Genomic DNA, 24,595 nt, shown 5'->3' on the forward strand with positions numbered 1-24,595 from the left:
ACAGGTCTGAAAATTGATATAGTGTGCGGGTCGCCTCTTTGTTATTTGTACCATGTAGTCTTCTTTCCAATTCGCCCCAGTTGTGTGATTTAGCTGCTAGGGTTTTTTGGATGCATGTTTCCTCGTGAAGACATGACTTGAACGTCTTGGAGCCCCGAGACTATACGTACACCTTGCCGCGGCCTCATTGCGCTCAGCTCCAATCCACCCCACCCTACCTTATCTGGAATTGAATGGGCAGAATAAAGGGTCATTCACAATAGTCCGCATTGCATAACAACTGAATTGCAACTACATGTACATGTATATTACATCATGGGGGGGGGGGGGTAGAATCTAATTCTACCTCCGTAATTACATGATACAAACTAAAAGTACATCATAAAGGCAGGGTTTACTTTTGATAATTGTTTCAAAGAAAGTAGTATCGTCACTTGGTGTATCCCAGCATGTGCATAAAATAACATGTTTGGGCTCAATATTGGTCATCAAAGTTTGTAGAACATAGAAAAACACGCTTTGCATAGGATTGTGCTTTCAGATGAATGAGAAAGGCTTCTTGCTTTGAAGCATTCTCAGATTCATAGTAGAGCAAAATTACTTATAAAAACTAACTAACTACATTCTTTCAAAGGGGTCGTTTTTAACAATGGTTTATAAATTCTACCTCTCAACAGCTCTCAGTGGTCTTTACCGAGACAATTGTTCATGGTCATCAGATTCTAGAGTAATAATTCCCGAGGTATTACACACCCTTTAAAACGACAGAAAGATACCCCAAATCAATCGAGTAAAACTATTGCTCCATGGTTAATATCTACAATATATATTTCTCTAATGGGCTGTAGAGTATATCTATAAAGCCGCTGAACAATAAATATATTATAAACTGTTTACGAATACAAGCTTTTTAGTTTGTCATAGATTCAGTAGGTTTACAGTTTGATTTGTCCGTGATTTTATGCCAAATCACCCTCGAAAAAAAAAGAGTCACAGGGTCCACTATATATCAAATGTTGTCAAAACACTAATATAGGGTGCGTTCGTTTAGCTTCCCTGGGTCGACCCCGGTGTGTGGTGTTTCTTATCCAGGACGAACGTGGGTAATTATCTGCACACGTTCGTCCTGGGGAAAAAAACCCGCCATACACCGGGGTCGACCCCGGGAAGCTAAACGAACGCACCAATAATAACACTTGTTAATTTATGTTCTTTAAATTAATTTCAAAAAATAGTTAATGGCCTGACGTTTCGACCCTAGCAGAGTCTTTCTCGAAGGCTTAAATTAATTTCACAACTGTAAAGCACATTGGAGTGTTGTCATAGACAGAATGATTTATTATTATTAGCACGTCATTTGCTTTCAAATACAACAAATTTTTATGTAATGAATCTTGAATCAGCGAGATCTGTTTATCATTTTATTCAATCAAAAAAAAGTACACACACGGTAGGAATTTGTACATTTTCCTAATAACCATTATGGCAGATGCCAGTATGTGCAGGTATGTACATGTATATTGTACATGCGGGATTTACAGTGCGTCACTGCATTGACTTCAAAAGTCACTGAAACTTGCCCTATTGAAACCCCGCCCACTTCAGCTCTTCGCGATAAAAAATGATAGCGCCTGATAACGCATTGAAAAATAATCCCACCTTTACACAATACAGTTACTTGACAGTTCCTTTCCTGCAGTGGTTATCGAAGTAATTTATCGCAAACTGTGTATGGAGGATGCTTGAAAAGAAATAAAAATAGCTGTGAAAGTACTTGGTTTTGTCGGTGGACTATTGCGGAGTACTATCTAACTGTGCGTGATTCGCCCGGGTCATCCGTGTGTTTGTGGTGGCCCAGATTTTTACCGTGAGTGTGGCATGTGAAGGGGAGATCGTGCTGTATATATACAATCAGAACGGCCACTCTTTACTCATTCATGCACAGTGTGTGGTTCGCTGCACAGGTGGCTTAGAGAGAATACCAACTCGGGGGCTGTAACTCCATAGTTTCAGCGCCGTGAATCAAGCTTCTGATCGGGCGGTGTGGTGAATTTGACTTTTTCTTCGTGTGAATTTTTTAACAGTGTTTAGCCAGCACTGTGTGAAGTTTCTGCCTACAGACTTGGGGCTGTGAATTCTCCGCCACGATGGCAAGAACTCTAGCGCTTTTCGTTGGCTTAGTCGCCGTTCTCACGACAGGAGTTGCCGGCCAGAATGCCGGTTTCTCGCTAGGTACCACCACAATTCGCGGTGATACAACGCCGTCGCCGGTTGTAGTCAGCCAACCTCAAGACCCCGTTTCGGCGTCCAACGAGATAATTCAGCGAAACACCGGTATCAATGTTGCATTTGGCCGCTCCAAGGTTCTTGAACCAGAGACCGAACTGAAGATAAACGTCCAACCCGGCGACCGGTGTGTGGTGTATGTACTCTCGGATCCTCTCTCGCAGATTCCAGGACGTCTCACCCCAAATCGGTTCCCTTGTGATTTCGGTTCTGGCGACGTCAAGTACGTCCACTTTGGTTCCCGTGTCCCCATGCGGGATCGAGTCAAGCTCCAGCTTCGGTATGATACAGAAACCAGCACTATCATCATCCCATTCATGATTGACGTTACCGTCGAATCCAAGCAGCTCGAGATTGTCCAGAAGAGAGTTCCCCTTCGAGTTGCTGAGTTGATGGGTGAGAGCGACATTCTCGACGGTGCTAAGCTCGAGTTTGCCTTCGATCAATCCCAAACCTGCAAGGTGACCATCCTCAGCTCGGCCAGTGGATGGCCAAGATATGGACAGGTTGAAGGTGGAGCTGGACGTCTCGGTTCCATGATTGACTGTGATGAGTTCTTGGCTCTCGGCATCACTTACCTCCACACTTCCCTCAACGATTCCCCCAGAATGGACCACATCCCCATGGTTGTCGAACTCCGAGATGCTGACGGCAATGTGGTACAGCAAGAGTACTTCCAAGTCGATGTGAGAATTGATGAAGGTGCAGAGAACAACCCACCGAGCTTCAGCAACAGCGTAATGATGGTGTTGGAGTTGAACCAGTTCATCATGACAGCCATTACCCCAGATGTCATCGCAGCTGAGGACATTGAGACAGACGCAGATAAGTTGGTTTTTAATATTACTGTCCCACTAGGCCCTGGTGAGGGGTACATTACAAGTACAGATGACCGAAACCTCCCCATCTCCTCTTTCACCCAAGAAGATGTCCGTAACCTTAAAATAGCTTATGTACCTCCAGCAGAAGATTCCAATGAGCAGAGAATTTTCCAGTTTGAACTTGAAGTTGTTGACTCTGAACTTGCTACCTCAGAACAAAATGCTGTCATGATTGTTGTTAACCCGAAAAATACCATGGCGCCAGTTGCAACTAGAAATGCTGGTCTCACAATCTTTGAAGGGCAGGTCCGTGCAATTCTCCCCGACCAGAATCTCCAAATTTCTGATGAAAACAACCTTTGGGACGTAGTTATTGCTCCAATTAGTGGCCCATCTCATGGTACATTGAGAGTTAATTTGCAACCAAGAAAATTCTTCACCACTGATGAGCTTATGGCTGGCGTAGTCACCTACCACCACGATGGGTCCGAGACCTACAGTGACAACATCATTTTCAGAATGAACGATGGTAAAAATGAGACAGAGTTTTTGTTCCCAATCACCATGGCTCCTATTGATGATCAGCCTCCAATTGTTGATGTCAATACTGGTATTTTGATCCAAGAAAAAGAACTTAAAGGTATCATCAGTACTATCCTCAGCGCCACTGATGTTGATTCAGATGATAGCACCATTCGTTTTATCCTTGAGCCACCCTACTCCTTACAAGGCAACATGACTATCAGACAAGATGTACTGCCGGCAGATCCTCAGAACTGGCAGCTGACTGGCGGTTTTTACGAGAGAATAGTCACCGAATGGACTCTTGATGATATCCTCAGTGGTCGTCTTCACTATCGTCACAGTGGTCGTCACAACTCGGATATTGTCATGGACAGAATGCTTTTCCGTGTTGCAGACAGTGGCCCTAATCTTTCACCTGTAAATGAGTTTGTTGTCAAGATCATGCCTGTTGATGATCAGCCACCGTACCTGTATCCTGGCACTGACCTAGAGATGTCTGTTGATGAGTTTGCCATCACTATCATTAAGAAGCCTGATCTTAGATACACCGACCAAGACAGTGAAGACCGTAACTTGTACTACACCATTACCGACCAACCAAGAGACTTGGACCCCAACAACCCACTTCCAGCCGGTCAAATCGTTTTGGTTGAGACTCCAGACACCGCTATTACAAACTTCTACCAAAGCCAGATCAACCATCTGAAGATTGCCTACAAGCCACCAGGCATTGAGCTCGGTATTACCCCACGCCTTGTCCAGTTTGTCTTTTCTGTTAAAGACGAGAATGGCAACCTTGTTTCTGGCCAGCACTTTGACATTTTCCTCAATCCAGTAGACAACAAGCCACCAAGCGTCACCAACACGGGTTTCTCTGTTTCTGAGGGAGATGAGATGGTCTTCGATCTCAGCATGCTTGATGCTTACGACACAGACACAGACAGTTCTGAATTGATCTTCTACATCAAGACTATTCCAAACTATGGTAACATCATGATCGACGGAGTTCCAATGCAGCCGGGTGACACCTTTACTCTGGATGACATTTCTCGTGGTGGCGTTACTTACACCAATAATGGAGCTGAGGAGTTCGGAGACGTAATCGATTTGGAGTTGACAGATGGCATCCACACTGTACCAGTCACAATTCAAGTTAATGTGCGTCCAGTTGATGATGAAGCACCAACCCTTGACCTCCCACCCGGCACCTTGGGTTCCTTCCTTGAAGTCCCTGAGCAGTCGAGCAGCCTCATCACTAACAACATCCTCAGTGCATCAGATCCCGACACCGAAGATCTCCGTCTTACTTTCATCGTTGACCGTTTCCCCTTAGATGGCATTTTGGAAAACAACGGAATCCCTACTGCAGCCTTCTCACAACAAGACATTGTTAACGGCTACATCAGATACAGGCACACTGGTGGTGAGATCGGACTTACCAAGCGTGAAGACTCCTTCAACTTGACTCTGTCTGACATGTCTGATAAATGGGTGAAAGACAATACTGTAATCACACAGATCGAAGTCTACGTCACTATCCTTCCCGTTGACAACCTTGCTCCCAATGTGACCGTTGGCGATCTCTTCGATGTTGATGAGGGTGGCAAGTCTACAATAAATCTGGACCATCTCTCTGCAACTGACATCGATTCTATTGATGATGATATCGTCTGCACTGTCATTGTTCAAACAACAAATGGCTACCTAGAGAACATTTCTCCTTCACCTGGATCAGAGAAATCTCGTGCTGGAATTGCTATCAGTGCATTTTCAGTCAAAGATCTACGTCTGAACCACATCAACTACGTCCAGAGTATGAATAAAGGGTCTGAGCCCCAAGAAGATCAGTTTACCTTCGCCTGCTCTGATGGCATCAACACAGCACAGACTTACTTCTTCCCCATCGAGATCAACCCAGTCAATGACGAGGAACCTCAGATCTTTGTGAGGGAGATCGTTGTTGAGGAGGGCGGCATGATTAAGATTGATCCAGTTGTCTTGAATGGAGTTGACGAAGATATCCCAGATGATGAACTTCACTTCCACATCATTGTCAAGCCAGTAAATGGAGATCTCATCCAATCCCGAGCTGACATCATTATCCCAGTCAAGAACTTCACCTTGGAGCAACTCCGCAGTGGTGTTGATATCTTCTACAAGCACGATGGCAGCGAGACCATCTCAGACTCCTTCACTGTTACTCTTACTGATGGTGTCCATGAAGTTAGCGACGTCGTTAACGTTATTGTCTTGCCAGCTGATGATGAGACTCCAAGACTCTCCGTCAATGATGGGCTTGATATTGAAATTGGCGATATCAGAACCATTACCAACCGTATCCTGCAAGCCACCGATCTTGATTCACCTGACTCTAATCTCACTTTTGTCGTCCGCTTGGAGCCCAGAAATGGACTTCTGCAGAGATTGAACAAAATCGATGGCACCGTTTTGGAGAACATCACCCTTGGCATGAACTTCACACAGTGGGAGATTGACAACCAGCGTATCCGTTACACTCATACTGGAACCGAAGGCGGCCGAGACCTCATCAAGTTCGATGTCACTGATGGCACCAATCCTCTGATCGATCGCTACTTCTACGTCAATGTTGACTATGTTGACAATGTCCATCCCGATGTTGTCAATGCTGGTGTTACACTTCAAGAAGGTGGGCGTGTCACCTTGACCACTGATATTCTCAGTACGAACGATATAAACAGTCCAGATGAAGATCTCGTTTTCACCATTGCCGAGGGACCAATCAAAGGACATCTTGAGAGCACCGATAATCCAGGTGTCCCAATCACTACCTTCACCCAACTTGATTTAGCCGGAAACAAGATCTACTACGTCCACACCCAAGATGATGAGATGAAAATGGACAGCTTCCAGTTTGAGGTCGCTGACGGCTTCAACACAGTAGTCCGCACTTTCCGTATCTCCCTCAGTGAGGTTGACAACAAGAAACCAGTTGTCACCTTCACCAAGCTGATTATGAAGGAAGGAGCCAACAAACTCATCACACCATTCGAGCTCCGCATCGATGACACTGACACCAGAGATCCACTGAAGCTAAAGTTCACCATCACCCAATTGCCCGTCCACGGCAATCTCCTTCGTGACAACAGCGAAATTGTAACGATGTTCACCATGGATGACCTGAACGAGAACCGTATCAGCTACCAGCATGATGGCACCGAGTCCGACTCTGACAGCTTCTCCTTCATCGTCACCGATGGCACACACACCGACTTTGCCGTCTCCCCCAACCTTGAAGAGTTCACACGCACACCCCAGAAGATGAGCATCAAGATTCTACCGGTGGACAACGGCATGCCGCAGATTGTGGTCAACCGAGGGGCACCGACGCTGAACACCCTGGGCTCTGGACACCTTGGCTTCCTCCTCACCAACAAGTTCATCCGTGCTGAGGATAGAGACAGCGACGATGGCGGCCTTATCTACACGATCTCAACCCTACCCAGGTACGGGTACATCATGAACCTTGGACTCGGCAACATCAGCATTACCAACTTTACTCAAGGTGAGTCCCTTTTAAACTTTATTATCTTTTTGTGATGGAAAGAATAAGTCACTGATTTTGAATAGTCAAATAAAAATTGTCAGCTAAACATTTTCACAAGACATAGTTGTTAAAAATATGCTAACAAAATCAAATCGAGTATTTTTCCATTCATTATCGTAACTTAACATTTCCACACAAATCATTTTTGTTCTACCTCTTAAAATGTTTGAAAAGGCAAGAAACTCAGAGAAAAAAAGCTACTGTTACATTGAAAAGTTTTTCTTGTTGAAATCTGAAGATAAAAATATTCAAAGAAAATCAAATCCATTATTTTTTTATTCATCCTTGTGACTTGCCCTTTTAATGCATTTCTTATTTTATTCTACCATTTAAAATATTTGAAAAGGCAAGAGAGGCAAGAAATAAAAAATAGTCAATTTATGATTTTGTCTTTGTTGTAAACTTTAAAATGTGAAGCAAAATGCAGATTCCATCAAATACAAAATTTTGTAAAACTTTGAAACATTTTTTCCTCCAAAGAACTTGCCTTTTCAAATTATGCTAAATTACTAACATTTCTTGTACACAGTTGATTTTAAAAGAAATAACTTGATCTAAGTCTGGGACTTCATTTGGTTAACTTTGCTGTAATTTGTCTTCGTCTCTGAACATGTTGAATATTTAACTTCCACTGTACTGTAAATGTTGCTAAAATTAGTTTGTCCTTGGATATTGGATTGATTTCTGCTTCGGTCTGTTGGTTTCTCTTAGACTTCCTTTTTGTAAAATGGCAGCGGACTTGTTTCATTGGTTTCATTTGGCATTTGTACTTTAGTCCAGAGCGAGGTTTTTCTGTGCTCTGTGACCCATTGAAAAAAAGGCACACAGGAAGTGGCTTTCAATAACTACTTGACAGTTTTCTTTTTCAACCAGTTCACTCTTTAGTTATTTTGTTTAATCTGCATTGGACTTTTGTCTTTGGACCTTGGGAAAAATCAACAAAAATATCTGTTTTTGTTATTTCTGTGTATCTAACAGACTTATTTTTATGACACACCCCTGTGTTTTCGTGTTTGTGACAATGAATTATAAAGTTTTTAAGTCATAACTTTACTGTGTAATTTACACTTTTGATCCTCATGCCAAGAACAATTAACCATGGTTATGAAAAATCCAGAAGAAAATAGACCTGATAAATGTAGATTAGGTTTCACTGTCTCACAAAATAAGTTTACATGACACTGCTTATGCTTCATGTTTGGTAGAGGAAGGGCACCCAGGGCACCTGTATGAGGGCATTGTTAATTTGTACTGGAACATTTTAAGGGGGGCAACGGAGGCAGTTGTCTTCGTTGCCTCTGTGAAATACGAGGCCTACATGACTTAATTACTGTGTGAATGCACATGCCATCACTCTCCCTGTACAAGCAAACGTTTTAAAAGTACACAAACATGAGGCAAAGAAATAACCATTTCAGATTTGAATGTGAAAAGTGTTTCTTCCTTTCAGCTATGTTTGTGGTGTTTACATTCAAGCTAGCTGTTATAAAGAAATGTTTGCTCTTAGTGGATTTGAGTGTGGGTTGTTCTTATGGGACATTTGTTCAACCTTACCTTTTTAGGGAGTGCATTCGTTGCCCACAGCATTTTAGCAATGTGTTCATGTTTGGCTTTAGAATAAGTGGCATTACTTTTCAATGAGTGTATAAACTCAAAGATCTTTTAAAATCAAAGACGTTGTCAGGAAACAGTTTCTTGAAGACAGAAACTTGTCATGGCCAAGATTTTCTTCTGTTTTAAAGGAAATGAATACAAAATAATTGTCCTTTTAAAAAGAAAAGGGAATTTAAATGAATATGTAATTTATATTGTGGTACACACTTTCAATTTCTGAGAAATATTGAAATTTTTCAATGTTAGATCAAAAATGATAAAAACATAATTTGTTTTTCTTCAGTGAGACTGAGATGAACAAATTATCAAAAAACTAATATCAGATAAGTTCAAGAATAAGAAAACTTAGAATTGGCAGTTTCAAACTGCTTCCCACCCAAAATGACCCCGTCCATATCGCACAATATCGCACAAATGTACAAATGCTAAATTTTGCATCTTTACAATGAATTCTATGCCAAACAGAAGAATCAGTATTCATGCGTCAAAGTTTTATTTGATTCTAAACCAAACTAGGCTTTAATACACTTCTATATTTTCTAATATTTACATTTCTGGTGGAATACCAGTCGAGTTGAAGAGGAGGATATCGGACTCTGAATCCGTTGTTATTCAAATTGTTCACTGCGCACTTTGATCTGTTTGAGTGTATGCTTTGATTGTTATTTATCCTGTCCCAATAGTCAGCTCTCAAATTCGCTTCAAAGCTCATTCAGGAAAAATTCAGATTTTGCGGATAAGGGATTGATTTCAGGGTATCATTTCATAGAACTGCGTTTATGCACAAAAAGTTGCTTAGTACATCCAAATTATGCTTACTAAAATAAGGTTACCAGCCAAAAAACTATATCATATATGTACAGTCTGTGAACGGTATCCTGCTCTATTTTGCTTAGTGGCTCCTTTTTGCTTAGCTGTGATAGCTCAGATAGTTCTGGTTTGTACATTGGTCTTTTGCTAAGGTCTCAGTTGGCTTTTCTGTCTGTGTTGGTTTTGGCTTGTAGCTCCAGTAGTTGATATTTTTGAGATTTGCTGATGTGATTTATATTTCTGATCTGTGAAAAAAAAATCTAACAATCAAAACATTTTTTAGGTTGATATATAAGGGTTGTCATGTAGGGGGTTGCTCATAGTGCTGTACAATAAGCTCTCATCTTGAAAACTTGTTATTGTTTCGCTGATGAAGTTGTCTTATTACAGTCTAGAAAAGGTAAAAGACTTTCAGATTTAGTGTTCAACGTTACGCAATAGCAATTTATATATTCATCTCCCTGGTACATTCTTATCTGAACTGCTCCTATCCTTTAACAAAAAGATGGCTTTTAGTAAAGGCAATTAAAAACACAAACAAATTCCTAGCAACTCGTAAAAATCTGTTTATAGCCGACGTTCCTGTAGAACACATGAAGAATTTTTGTTTTTAAAAGGCAGCTATCAACTAGTTACAACAATATCCCCAAAACAAACACAACCCAAATAGAGTTGTTAAGGATGTGTACAGCAGTCATCTAAAGTCTGCATTGTTTCCTGTCATCCTGTTGTTTGTTCAGACAGGAAATATTTCAACTGGTTTATTGACTCCTGAATTTTTTTTGGCGCTGGAATTTTGGAGGGAAATCAACAAGACCACAGTATAAAACGCAAGCTAGCTTTTTGGTAGTTGACTTAAACACTAAATCATTACTGCAAAACTTAAATAACTTATTTGATGTACAAAATGAGGGCTTGGGCGTCTTTAAAAAAAAATCCACTTTGAGTTTATGAAAAATAGTTTTCTTTGGACTCTCTGATTGTGGCGCGATGAAACTTTTACTGGTCAAAATCGAATCAAGATGTTTAATATCCGTGTGTTACGAGACAGTGTGAAGGATGAGCATGATCATAATATGACTAATTTCCGGCAGACTTGCTAAAAGAAAGCCGTTTCAATCAATTACAGGAAATTGTTAATTGGATGGTAATTATCGGCATGATACATCATTGGGTGTCGGAAGAAGACATTAATTTCAAGAAATTGATCTTTTTAGGACGGACAACTAATGACTGTCTTACAGCTTTGTTGACAAATGTTAAGTCAAGTTTTGAACTTGTGTTAATTATCAGGACTTTTTTAGTTGATGAGTAATTCGTAGTACATGTACAAGAGATCTTGACATTTTAAACCTACTTTAAGAACGTCGCGTCACCCAAGTTTTGTTGTTGACAAATTGATGGTAGTTGCTAATGATTTGTTTAAAATATTGAAAAGCTAGTTTTCTTAGTCGAGGAAGGCAACCATTTAAATGTTCATTTGAGACTAGAGTTGTGCATTTACTTTTATTTTCCCTAAACGGTTAAACGGTTAAACATATCTTGAGACTTCTGTTTCTAACCATTTCTACCAATGCCAATCCCATCAATGTTAAATAATAGTTTGAAAAATACAAAATGAGTTGTCGGTAGCATTGCCCTAAATGTGACCAGCATAATATAAACAATTTGTATGTTACAGGCATCGTGCATGGCCTAAGTGAATTAACAAGTTTGTTGTCATCATAATTTTTGTCATCGTTTTGTCAGCATCCTGAAAGATTAGCGATTCAATTTTAAGTCTTGACAATAAATGCAGTTTATTTGACCACTTGTTTCAAACTTGTCCTCAGAAGTCTACACTATGTTTGAACTCCATATTATTGAAGACCCCACACTGTTTTACCAGTGTGGCCCAATTCAATACTTTGAACTGTGAAGTAAAAACACTGTTTTAGGCCAAGGTTGAAGGTTTGTGCAGTGAATTGAATTACCCTTTATTTTCTCCATTCATATTTAAATTGATGTTTTGTAATGTGTTGATACAGAAATTGTTTTGTCGTGGCAGTTAATGTCCATTTTGTAGGTTTTACTCGACCTGGCCCGGTTTTGTTTTTCATAAGTGGCACTGGGTTGAGGTGTACTTTTTTACCATTTGTCAACTTCAGACAAATATTTTGAGTAGGTACCAAATGATGTTTTGGGCAGATTTGGTTAGGCTTTTTTGAGGCTGTTTTGTATTTTGTATCTTAAAATTATAGTGTAATATTCCTGCACCCCTATAACAGGACTTGCCTTAAACATTTAAAGTGACTACTGTCAATACAGTGAATAATATGCTCTTGTGATAAGATTGTACTGGGATGCTGCCGTGATGCAGCAGGCTTGATCGTTACCTTGGTGCTATTCAAATGCTCCAGTATAAATTTCCTCATCTATAGGGTGAACAAAAAAATGCCTTGGTGCCCCTGCCCTTTAAAAGAACCGAAGCATACAGGCATGATGCCATAAACAGCTGACCCTTGTATTGAAGAAACACAAGCTAATTACATGAAAACAATAGTCAGGAGAACAATAGTAGGGATGCTGCTTAGTAGTGTTTGCCATTACCTCCCCAAACCCACATACTGATCAAGCTTAATTGATTTTACTTTAAAGCCCAAGTCTTTATTGAGAAACATTCCTCCACCCTGCATCTCCATCAAAGGTCTTTGGCTTAAAAAAAGGAAACTGGTCTCCTCACAATTGTTCGCTCATCCCCTTTTGTGTTCAGTAAATATGGGTTCTTTAAAGAGGATAACTTTGTGGGTTGTTGAAGATTCCGGATTGTTTGGATTGGTGATTGCTAAAGGTTTTCCAAGGGGGTTTAAAAATAAATTACTGGTCGTCTGTGGATGATGTGGCTGCCACCAGGACAGCGCAACAAGTTCATGGATTATTTATGGGTGTTTTGTAGGATGGACCTGTATAAGCTTGCCTCGTAGCAAGGCTCAGGAGGTGTAGTGCGGGTGCTTGTTGTTAACTTCTTGAACTGTGGAAGTAACACTTAAAGGATTTGGGGTGCAGCATTTGAGTGTTGACTCAAAGTATATTGCTCATCTCATGCGCCACTTCCCTGCTGCATATTGTTCAAGTTTTGTTCAATTATCCAGTTCATAAACACAGCCCGTTTGTGGTGTTTATAATAAATCTCCCTCTCCCTTTGTGGGTAATGGTTGAGGGAAAAAACAAGTAGGATGTGCTTTAAGCCTGTGCAAGTTGTGAAAGAGGTACTTAGTAAAAAGAATGCTTTTCAGAGATACCACTTCAAGTCGAGCAGGTGTCAATTTCTAACTTGTGCAAACATAACATGATGTCTTTTTTTTTTTTTTTTTTTACTACCCTTCGAATTTTTCCTTGGCTACACGTGTCCCATTTTTAAAGCCACCCAGAATGTTTGGGTATTTTTCGAAACACTGGAAAAAAATGTGTTGTTGGAGTTGGTCACTAGAGAGGTTTTATAAATCTTTTCACAGCAAATAAAAACTCATGGAAAACTTTTGGAAATAGAAATCTTTTCACAGCAAATGAAAACTTGTGGAAATGAAAACTTAAGTTGTTTGGTCTTTCCTAAGGCGAACTGTCCAGTCTTTATGCACAACTTCATTCCTTCTTTTTACGGGATGATTTGTTGAGGCATTTCATCATCATTTCAAAATCTGTAATATGGAAAATCACTGTTGAGCGTTAGTAGCACTTGGTTACAATGAGTAAATCCAATATGAAATTAGTTGTGGTTTTTTGGGTACAAGATACAAACTTTTTTTTTGCCAGAATATTTCAAACTCCTGATCATCTTTGATTGGCAAATTATTTTCACTGGGGTGCATGGCAACCTTTATCCTGTGTATTTGTGGCTAATCACCTGTTGACAAGGCCCACATCGTTGTTGGATACTTGTTACCCAAGATAGTGAAAAGGGGGGATAAACACACATACATATCCTGTGTAGAGGAAACCATTGTTATTCAGGACTTATAGGTGCCCCCCCCCTCCATTCTCCATCTTCTGGTCTTGATTCTTAAAAGCAACTCTAGTTTGAAACATCAAATAGAAACGCATACCCTGGACGTTTCAAATTCAAGTATGTACCTTCGCATGGTCCCCAAATCTTACCCCCTTCATTACCATCTCTTCAACATTTTAAGATGCCATCAGCATGACTCTACATGGAGGTATGGAGGAAGGGATTAACTCTATAAGGGCTTCACTTTTACAGGGATGAATAATCCAAACCCCACCTCCTTTTTTCTTAAAAAAAAAGAGTCTTATAGAAGAGAAAAAAGAAATGCAGGCGTTCCTGAGCCCTGTTTTCTTTACTTGAGCTTAGGAGCTCAACAAACACAGAGCCCTGATGAAAGAATGGAGGTAGATGGCCAAACAGGTTAGCCTCTTAATGTGGACTTGAAACCCGTTGTGTGTCTTGGGTTCAACAATGGTGGCCGTCGTTGTTGGTTTTGGAGAACCCTGTGCTTTTGTGACTGGATTTCATTTTCAGCTTGTTGAGTATGGTGGGAATTGCAAATAAGTTTAACATGTATGTAAAATACATCAGGGCAAGTCAAACAGTTCCTCACCCCCCTTAAAAGGAACGATGACAGAGTTTTAACAAATCAGTAGCGATCGTGTTTGATTTAAAATGCTTTTATGCTCATAGTTTGCATTTTGAAGATCACAAACTTTGTATTCTCATCACCCCTCTCTTCTTCGCATTCTAGTTGTTCCTCATATCCCAAAAGTTCCACAGTGAACTTCAAGAACTTGGTATGACTCAACTTCCATGCGATGAAATATCTGAGCTGGAATAATCCTTGGGTTGACATGACTAATCATTCAGCGCCAACAATCGAAGCCTGGATTCTCATAATGGTAGAGGCTGCACCAATTAATAATCAAGTCAATGCCAATTACAACTATTGTGGACAAGGGCACTAGTTCATTATGACCCAGGGATACCCTTTACAGACTGGAGGCAAGAACCAGTTTCCATTTTTTGTTCCATGGCACCTTTGATAAAAGGTCAGAGAGAGTGAAGCTGCAGATTTGAAAATTAACAGGCCTGATAGTTCACGGAGGCAATGCTCCAGTTGAAATTTACAATTTCCTCATAGGATGCCCTAACTATGACCAAGGAGAAAATGCCTTGGTAGCCTTGCCCCTTTTACATAAACAAAGCATACAGGCATGTTATAAAAAAGCTTTGTCGGGGCATCTTTTTCATCTTCAAGAAAGGCACCCAAGACAATCAACTTACTGATTAGAAAATGCTTTGAAGTTCGCTCGAAAAGAAATTCTAACGATCACAAGTAGAAATTCTAACGATCACAAGTAGAACAGCTGGTGTTTTCTCTCAACAAGAAAAAAAAATAGAAGAAAAAGGGACATAGAAAACCTGGTTTAAGGCAATCTTTCAGCATGGTGTGAATAACTGGTGTGAATAACCTTTAAAACTTCATCAATATGCAGGGCAAGTCTTCTTAAGATGCCTTCAGAATTTTCTTCTTTAATAAGTTGAGGGATTAACTCTTGCAATAGTTGTGTGCCTCTCTCTGGGGGGCTTAGAGGGGCACACAGAATGTCTTGTGGTTTTCAGCACTTGCATAATTTTCTTAGCTTGGGCTTTGAGCTTTACAAACACACTGATTGAATAGAGGATGGTGGTTTTTTTCTTTTCTTTAAAAGATGGGTGGGGTAGTGACCACCAGTATCCTTCAGAGTCGGCCTGTCTGTCTATTTTATTGAATTGAAAAATTGCCATTAGTGGCTGATACACATTTTGTTGGTGTGTCAGGAAGAATGAGAAAATGTAGCCAGATACATTTTTTTTTTTTGGGGGGGGGGACACACACTTTTTTTGTACTATGGCTTGTTTGTTTGATGATTAGGTTTACTTTGGTTTGTTGAGCTAGACAACATTTTTTATGTGGTTGTAATATTTTGCTGCTTTGCCCCTAGGACATGTTTTGCACATTGCTTTGTAAAAAACTTGTGGTAAGGTGGTAACAAATGAGTTTCGTGCCAATTTTTGATGTCTGAACTTTGATTATTTGCAACTGTAGTCATCTTTTTTTTTTTAAATGTGTTCTTTATTGTACTCATTTTGAGGAGACTTTTCCAATATAACAAAAATCCCACTACCACCCACTGAACCAGCTGGTACGCAAAACACTTTGGTCTGTTCCCAGCCTCTTCTCAGCCAGGAGACCGGACTTGGAAAGTGGAAACAAGTACACATGTACGCAGCAGGCAGCTCGGCCATGCTACCATGGGTCCCCAACCTTCAAATTGGCATCCTGCCTAGGCTGAAGTTATTGAACATCTACGGAGAATTAACCCTTTTTTTTATTAGTCCCAGATATTGCCTAAAGGGTCCTAGTATTTCAATGGCAGGCACTGTGGGCACCGACTAGAGTCCTTGCACACCATGTACATGTACTGTAGCTATTGTCATGCATTGTTGATAACAGAATTTCTAAATAATTGTCGCCAGAGCATTTAGGGACTTGTCTCGTTCTGAGATAATGTAAAAAACAGTTTTCAAATCAAGACTGCTGGGCAGTATAGGCTACTGGTGTAGCACTAAATGGAAGAAAATATATTTATTTTTTAGCAAGTTATGTTGTACCCTAACCTGCCCATGACCGTACAATTTATGGTGGACCAGTGTAAATGGAGAACACTAAACATGCATTCATGTAGGGGCTACATGCCAGACCAAGGTATGGCGACAAACTTAATATTTAAGTCGGAAAGATAACAACAAATTGAATACAGTGTCATGTAATTTTACTGAGAATGTGCTTTAACACTTCAGGTGGCTGTCCTCACAACAACCTCTAGTTTGCCCCCTTGGCCAGGCAGAATTATTTAGGTTACCAAAAAATAACCTCCAAATCAGAAATCGCACCCTCCCTCTCCCCCCCCCCAAACCCACATCCTGTGTACTGAATAATATATCAACAATAGCTGATTTTCCTAGAGTTAACTTTTGTCTTTTCCATAGTTTGGATTAGTTGTTTGGTGACTGTTTGATCAAGGCATACCTATGTTGGCTCTAGTGGTTGTGCGTTGTGTGTGTGTGCAGGGGAATTTACAGAACAGGTACTTGTGAATCTGGAGAGTTCAAAGGGTCAATATAGATAAACACACTAGACTGTCTGCAGTTCAGTTCGTCCTTGCTGGGGGAGTTGTGTGCAGATTTTGGAAGCCTTACACACTACTACCTCCATATCATATTATCATCGTAGGTACACACAGACATGATAAGTTTCGTCAAATTTATCACCCGGCAGTGTGAACCTTGGTTCCCACACGTAATTCTGAGTTTGTAGTGTTGTCCTTTTTTATAGCTCCACGATTGAATCTAGTGATTGAATGCAGGTATTGAGTGTTCAGTTTGCGAAGATAACTAAACACAGACTTTTTTTATTGAATTTTTTTTCCAATGTTCTGGTGGCACTTTCTGACCATAAATTCACACTGTTTCTCTGTAGTTTATCAAAAACCGTGGCCAGCATTGAAAAGCCACTTTTCAGGCAGGCCAACATTTACATAAAAACGTGGCTGACAAGTTAACTTAAAGTCACAGCCCAAAAGAAAGAGAAGGCCTTCTCTCCGAACAGTCCTTAACATAAGCAGGAAGTTAAAAAAAAACTCTGGCTGTTGAATGAATTGCAGGGTTAAATTTGGTTTTATGCTTGACCTCGAACACACAGTGGTAGTACCATGGGGGATAATTTGAGTATTTATGCCTGTATATTTCTAAGGTCAATAGGTCAGGTCTCCTGAGACTTTTTAAGGATACTTTCTACCCTCTTTATATGAAGTGGACTAGTGTACAATCAGTAATTGGCTAAATAGGTTTCAATCATGATTGTTGAGAATATTCCTCAGAGTGATCTGTCAAATCAGTTACAAATGTTCCACAATTGTCATTTCATTAGGTGGAAAAGTTCTGAAGATTTGTGGATGCAGTTTTTTTATATCCTGTTTTATGGGGTGTTTGATAAATGTAAAAAGACATTACTAAATGTACATAAATAATGACTGTTGTACAAGGCGTGCCCAACCCAGACATTTTTAAAATTTCGCCCACTCAAACGGACCATAAATTACTAATCCGATCATTTAAGTTACATGTACTTTTATTTCTTTTGAGGCGGCAGAATAATAGGAATTATTATTGTGATCACAAAGGCTTGAGGGGGAGTGGGGGTCATGAATTCAAACCACAGGTGCGTCGGGCCCCTAATCTAAGTGTGTCCATCACAACAGGATTGGCAGGACTAAAAAAAGAAATTGCCAAAATATCATTCCTCTAATCTTACAGACTTGTTGAAATAACACCAGTAGGGGAGAGTTTGAAGAACTTCCACTATGCCAGAGAGTCTCTGCAAAAGTTGTCTTTTTACACAAGCTACAGCCCTTTGAAATTGTTTCCTTCTTCGAAACACTTTGACACACTTCGAAACAGTTTTTTTTCCCCAGTTTTTCCCAAGTTGTGGTTTTCTTAATTTCCAAACAATTAACCCTTGGGTAGATAGTATCAGCTCATGACCTAGATCAAACCACAAGGTGTTTGAATTACATTAACCGGATACAGAAAAAAAAATCAGTTGAAGTAGTAGACCCTGTAGAACCTTACCCCCCCCCCCCCCTTTTCTTCACCCCAAAAATCTGATGCCCAGCGGTGGGCTTAAAATAACGCTGTCTGATAAAAAAAGGTCACAAATTGGACACCTCAAAGAAGCGGAGTAACAATGTCAAAATCCATCACTGAACAATTCCGTACCTGTTAAGAGATGAACTGTTGCTGGTGTACATGAAAGAAATCTTTTCTCTTTTTCTGGAGCAAGTCGTTTGAAATCAATCCATGCCCTTGGCAGACTGTTTCACAAATTTTCCATAATTCATTTCTCTGGAGGAATGCACTTGGGTTGAGAAAAAAATGAAAAAGTGAGAGAGGACATGTTCGAAACAGGCCCTTAGCTACAGTCGGTCGAGTTTGGCCAAGAGAAGGATGTTCATTCTTCTTGAAAGCGGCTTATGATTTTAAAAAGTATTTTTGTTGGCCTTTGGGAAATACATTCTCAAAAAATTTGTGCTTTACTTCTTATGATACGAGTAGCCTACCCTAGCTTCACACGCTTCAGACAAACTTAAAAGTGGCTGAATTTCTCTTGTAGCGTTTGCCTGGGAAGGTAAAGTAGTTAGCATCTATACCGGAAAGATTATGTTATGCAAGTCTATCACATAATGCGGAATTCATATCTGGATTGCATACCAGACATAACTTGTGATGCTCCACGTAAACTCCTTCCGTAAACTCCTTCCCTCCATCGCTCCAATCCTAACAAGTGATGTTTAAGACAGCTGTTTTCTTACCAGACGTCTGCAATGCCCTGGGGAAGATTAATCAAGCAGACCTCTCTGAGCTGTACAAATACACACCATAATAGAGATACTTTCTTATTGGGGAGATTTATAGCTCTTTGGGAAATATCAAATCTCGATTTGGATCATCAGACAACATCAGAAATGATGATAAAACTTTTGTCTTGGGGCAACTGGCCTTTTCTTTATGTAATACCTTGTCTCAGTTTAACACAACCTTGAGGCAAGCTTTTAGACAGGGTCTGGTAAAAGGGTGTCAAAATTTGCTTGAAAATAAAGAAACTGGGTGTCCGAATTGTTCACCTACATTTACATGTATATGACAGATAAAGCAGAGAGTCCAAATTTAAAAGGTTGTGTCCAAAAGACACCCAGACACTCCTCTGGCTAATTCCATGCCTTGAGGCACAGGAAAAGAAGGGTTGGTGAATGATTTTTTTCTTTACTGCTAAGCGAATTGTGCTTTGTGCTCTTTGCGTGGCTGAGAAATTCTTCAAAACTTTGATAGTGATCATTTTACTTAGAGGTTTGGTGTAAAAGAAACTGGCTCAAGCTGTCAGCTTCTCTGACTCGGAAAATAAGAACCTGCTCCTTTTAGAGAAGTTCTCAACAGCGGGGACAATCGTCCTGTCAGCTCTTTCCAATTAAGAAAAGTCCAGGTCTGGTGTTAAGGGAGTAATTCAATTAAGAAACCAATTAGGAAACCATTATCAAAGAATTAGAACCATGCGTATTACGTGCGTACATATCTCTGGAAAAAAATTACAATTTCTCAAGGGAAGTCTGTCCAAAGGTGGGCCATATGGCCTGAGGGGATTTCAAAACATGTGTAGTTTGTGTTAATACTTTGGCAGTGTTTGGTTAACACTTCTCGATTGATACTTTCCCAGGTGCGAGACCTTGAAGTAGAATTATGAAGAAAAAAAGTCCCCATGGTATTGTGTGCATTTCAACATCTCAGATGCAGTTATGTCTCTAAGTCTAGTTAAAGGGTACTTGTGTCTCAACATAAACATACTAAAAGCATAGTCATGTTTCATCTTTTGCAATACCTGGTGTGTAGTTTGCTCACTGGTTTACTGAATAAAGAATATTGACCAATGACATTCTGTCCATGTACATCTGGGTTGAAAACTATGATGCTTGCCAGTTTGACTTGCACTTCATCGTCCAGTACTTGTCTCATAAGCACTTCTTCAGGCTCACTTTCTTGAAGGAAATTAAGCGCTACCTGCGCCAGCCCCTAATTTGGTCTTGGTATCCCATCCTCGGGAGCATGAAGAAAGGGGCCTTCACGACCTCAATAACAAAATGTGTAAATCCCTGTGTCAATGTCTGCTTAAAATTCAACTTGATTGATTCCTTGAGATTAGAGTCTTCAAGGGTGATGGTTGGAATGGTTTGATGTATAATTCGGACAGATGTAGAAATATGTTGGTATGATCTGAATTGCTGTCGTGAATTGCTGTCGTAATGTAGTACACTATGAGATTTTGGGGCCCAATGTCATTAAGCTTGTAAGCACAAAATATTGCTAAGCATAGACAAGTTATTGCAGTCTTTTGTCTGATTTGTAACATTCAGTTGTCCTACAGGACTACATATTCTTGTTACGCTTTTAAAAGGCAATTTGTTTTACACGAACAAATAGTCGGATAGATCGTTATCATAAAGCAGCTGTACAGTGTCGTGACTGATAAACTGCGTTTTTTGTTGACTCGCTACGATTTAGTTGTAATATTTGCTTGTTTTGTTGCTGAGGTGTGTACATTAGGTGCCTATAAAACCTCATACCTTTGGACACTTGTTGTCTGAACTTGACAACAAGAGATTGTGAAGTTGAGATGATAAATTTACAGGTGTGTTTGGTTTGATTTGACGACACACTATCAAGTCTATGGATTATCTTTCGAGGTTCCTGCAATAGTGACATATTTCTGTTGTAATTTTGATCAGACTTCTTAGTCTAGGAAAGCGAAAGCTCCACATATTTCAAAACTTTTTTAGGAACAGGTTGATTGTCGCTTTGAATTAAGTTATCCACTCAACCTGTCCTCTGCCAATCATCAAGTTTTGAAATGTCATGGATTTTTTTTTTATCTCGTCTCAATCTGCTGACTGCCTTTTATCAAAGAAAATAGGTGTCCGGGAATTTGGCTAATAAATCTAGCCAATTAGCGGAACGAATTGAGCGTAGACATACGTGTGTAACACCATGCATTATAATAAGGTTGAACTCCTATAAATTTGTAGAAACCTTGGGTCAGATTGAGATGTGGTATAAATAACTCATCGGGGAAGTTTGGTAAAAGAATCTGCTGTTGAAGCTTTGCAAGAGCGAGGATTCCAATTGCTGTAAATTGTCCGAATGACATTTGACTGAACTCATAATGTGTGATTTGTCGGGCTTGTTGGGAGCCAACACTTTGGTTATCATAGTCTCAGTTCTCAAGTGACGCAAACGAACTGTTTCGGAAGAATGTGCGGTTCACTACCATCTCTTGCCCCTCGTCGACTCCACTGGCAAAATATTTTTCTGGGTCTTTGGAGAGTGGAAAACACATTCATAACTGTCAAAACAGAGTCAACAAAGGGACGAATGGTAGACTTGGCCAATTAATCACGCGAACAATTTTAAACAAAATGCTAATTTGGTTGAGCTACCAGGAAAAACATTTTGAGAAAGAAAATTTATGTTTTTTTTATCCTTCTGTTAATCAAAAAGAAGTAAAAATTATATGGGCAGAGGATCTGATTCCTACGGCCCTCTTCTACTCATGAAATAAGTATAAAACGTCGCTTAATTTTTTTAAAAGAAACCCTTGAGTTGAGTATTGAAGGTGATTTTTCAAGGTACAGCTTTTCTCATGACTATAAAAATCGACATTTGAGATTGTCCATTCAAGTGTAGGTCATCCAAAATATTCGCGGAGGTGACGAAAAAAAGGTTTTACCATTCATGTAATTCTTACATTGTTCACCCAACTGATTACAGTTCTCAAAAGTCTTGAAAGGAAAAAAAAAAGAGAAAGACAAAATTATAAAGCATTTTGACAGAGCCTTGAGACAGCCTGCTGAAGGACCACAAGGTTCGTTTCACACCGTCTGTAACACCTCAAAGTGGCAACACTTTATTGAGCTTTTGAAATTGCAACCATGAAATCGCGACCATGATAATCTGTTTGTTTGCTTTATTATTATTATTTTTTTGGCATGGACTTAATCCCGTGCCAGACAGAAATGTTGACCCAGTTCACATCTAACTAAGAATTGTTACTTAAACAAATTTTGAAACACTTGAGCTCTTTTCTTTGGGTTTCAATTTAAAAACAATTCTGATCGTCAAATCACTTACTCAGAAGTGAAAGGATAACCATGGTAACAGATTCCCCTCACCTAAAACTCACCACCTTTTTGAAATGAATTATCATGTAACAATGGTCTATACTAGACAACTTAAAGATGTATCAAAGCTTCTGTACAGAACCTTGGTGTTGGTTGGTGTTGGTCAGGGTGTCTGAATGTCTGTGGGTAAAATCTCTTCTTCATTCTCAGACCTTGAAATTAATTCCAGCAGATTCTGTGGATTGCCAGCCTTGGTCATTTCTGAGTGATGAATTTCGATTATGGTGTTTTTTTTTGTTGGTAGTATTCTTTTGTGGGCTGGATTGGTCATCCATATCCTGGCGAAAACAAAGCCTTTTATTCTTGTCCCATGGGCTTAGGAGACATGCTTTGAAAAGTGAAGTCTGGTTGATGGGCAACCAAGGATGGTCAAAACCTTTTTTGGAGTTGGGGGGGGGGTTGGATTGTCGAACTGGTGTCCTATCATAGCCTTGTCATTGTCAGTTGTACCATTGTACTCTTCCAAAAATTGCCAAGTCAGACAGTAAGCTTTTTCTGTATTAATTTTTACTGATTACATTTAGCTTTTTACTTTTTTTTTTTTTAAAGGTGATGTTATTTGTTTTGTGTTGATAAGATGTTGTTAGTGGTTAGGGTTGGCATAGCACTGTAGCAAACTGTCTAAAGCAATTTAGGTAACATCACAGTTAAGAGGCAGATAGAAAATATCAAGGAGTTTGTTTCAACTTGCTTTTATACAAGCATCTAAAGCTTCACTGTTCCTAGGATACATTAACAGTATCAGTAAGGTTAATGTCTGTAACCAAATGGTGTGGAAAGGCATCCATTTGTGTAAGCGATCCCACCCGAAAGCAATTAGTAAGTGAAGTGTTTAATGTGTGAATGCTTTGTGGTGTAGTTAGTCTGCATCATTTGGCAAATCGGTCTGGTTAATTAACCCAGGGTTCTTGTGGATGTAATCAAGGGGGAAAGAGAAGTTAAGGAGTGTCTTCCTTTGGACCCTACATGGCACAATTGTCAATTTATTACCAGTTGGGGTTCTCAAAGAATGTTGATGATGGGAGATGAGTGGGGTATGCTCATTTGCAGGGGAAGGTCAGAGGGGGAAAAGAAGCCTCTGAAGTGAAAGGAACTCTCTGAGTTTGTCAGCGCAATCAGGAGAGGCTGAGAGTGAGAAGGCAGGTAATTTGGATGATTATATTCCCCTTCTTGCTGGGCTGTCCTCGAGAAGTCAGTCGTCAGGTGTGTCAAATCGACTGGAGTTGACAAGTTGTCCATCCAGGAAAATAAGTTTGGTTTTTGGGTACTTGGGAAGATACCAAAGGTGCGAAAGCATGTGAGGACATTTAGTGAGAGCTGTGCATTGAATCAACAATGTTATGTTTTGGAATTCTTGTTTAGGGATTCACTTGGTTCTGCTTGTTTATCAAGCCTCTGGTTTCTGGAGAGGCTGGATGCGCATCGAAGCTTGTAAAAAGATTTTGGGGAAATGATTGTTTATACACCAGACTCCCAGTTGTTGATTATAGACAACACAGACATCACTTTACCTTGTACAGCCGCAAAGAGGTCCTTTTGCTTGTTGTTGTTATTGGAACAAAAAGTTTGGGGAAATGGTGTGAAACTCGTCTTGGAAGAGTGTCATGAAAGGGCAATGGTGTCTCTCTCTGACACAGCTCTTAACGTGGCCTCAGGATATACCCACTTCAGATAGAAATGCAAAAACGGTTTTGTGTTTTGCGGTCTTGCGCTCTGGAAAAGTTTGGTGGATACATGTATATGTTTAGGCTGTTGAGGGCCTCTTTGAAGTCGGTATGGGGAAGGAGAGCCATTTTGTACAATTGTACATTTTAAAGAAAACTCTCCTGACCCGAATAAACAAGGATGTCAGTGGGGGTTCCTGCCTGAATTTAGCAATAATATTTTGGGGGATATTTTCAAGTTCATTTAACATTCTTCCTTGATTGAGAGTTAATTAGAAATTGAGATCGTGACGGCAAATCTTTCATTCTGTATGGGGGAACTTAATTAGGCATCCTTCAGAGAAAACATGTGCCCAGTAGCCATAACAGGGTCACTATTACCCGGGACTGTCCCAATGTGGAGGTACGTTTACCCTGAATGAGGATCTGGGTACATGGTCTCAACCACAAAAACCTTCTACTTGCGTGACAGC

General features: G+C 40.0%; 1 protein-coding gene across 1 annotated transcript in view; it reads left to right on the forward strand.

The window, feature by feature from the left end:
• The first annotated feature begins 1,919 nt into the window (after positions 1-1,919).
• The window catches only part of LOC139936725 (extracellular matrix protein 3-like), a 92,245-nt gene continuing 69,569 nt past the window's right edge, over positions 1,920-24,595 (forward strand). Inside the window, exon 1 of the mRNA XM_071931620.1 lies at positions 1,920-7,176. Coding sequence (XP_071787721.1) covers positions 2,148-7,176 — 5,029 coding nt within the window. The 5' untranslated portion in view covers positions 1,920-2,147. The remainder of the gene's footprint in view (positions 7,177-24,595) is intronic.

Source organism: Asterias amurensis, chromosome 4, assembly GCF_032118995.1.
Source record: "Asterias amurensis chromosome 4, ASM3211899v1".
NCBI classification, from domain to species: domain Eukaryota; kingdom Metazoa; phylum Echinodermata; class Asteroidea; order Forcipulatida; family Asteriidae; genus Asterias; species Asterias amurensis.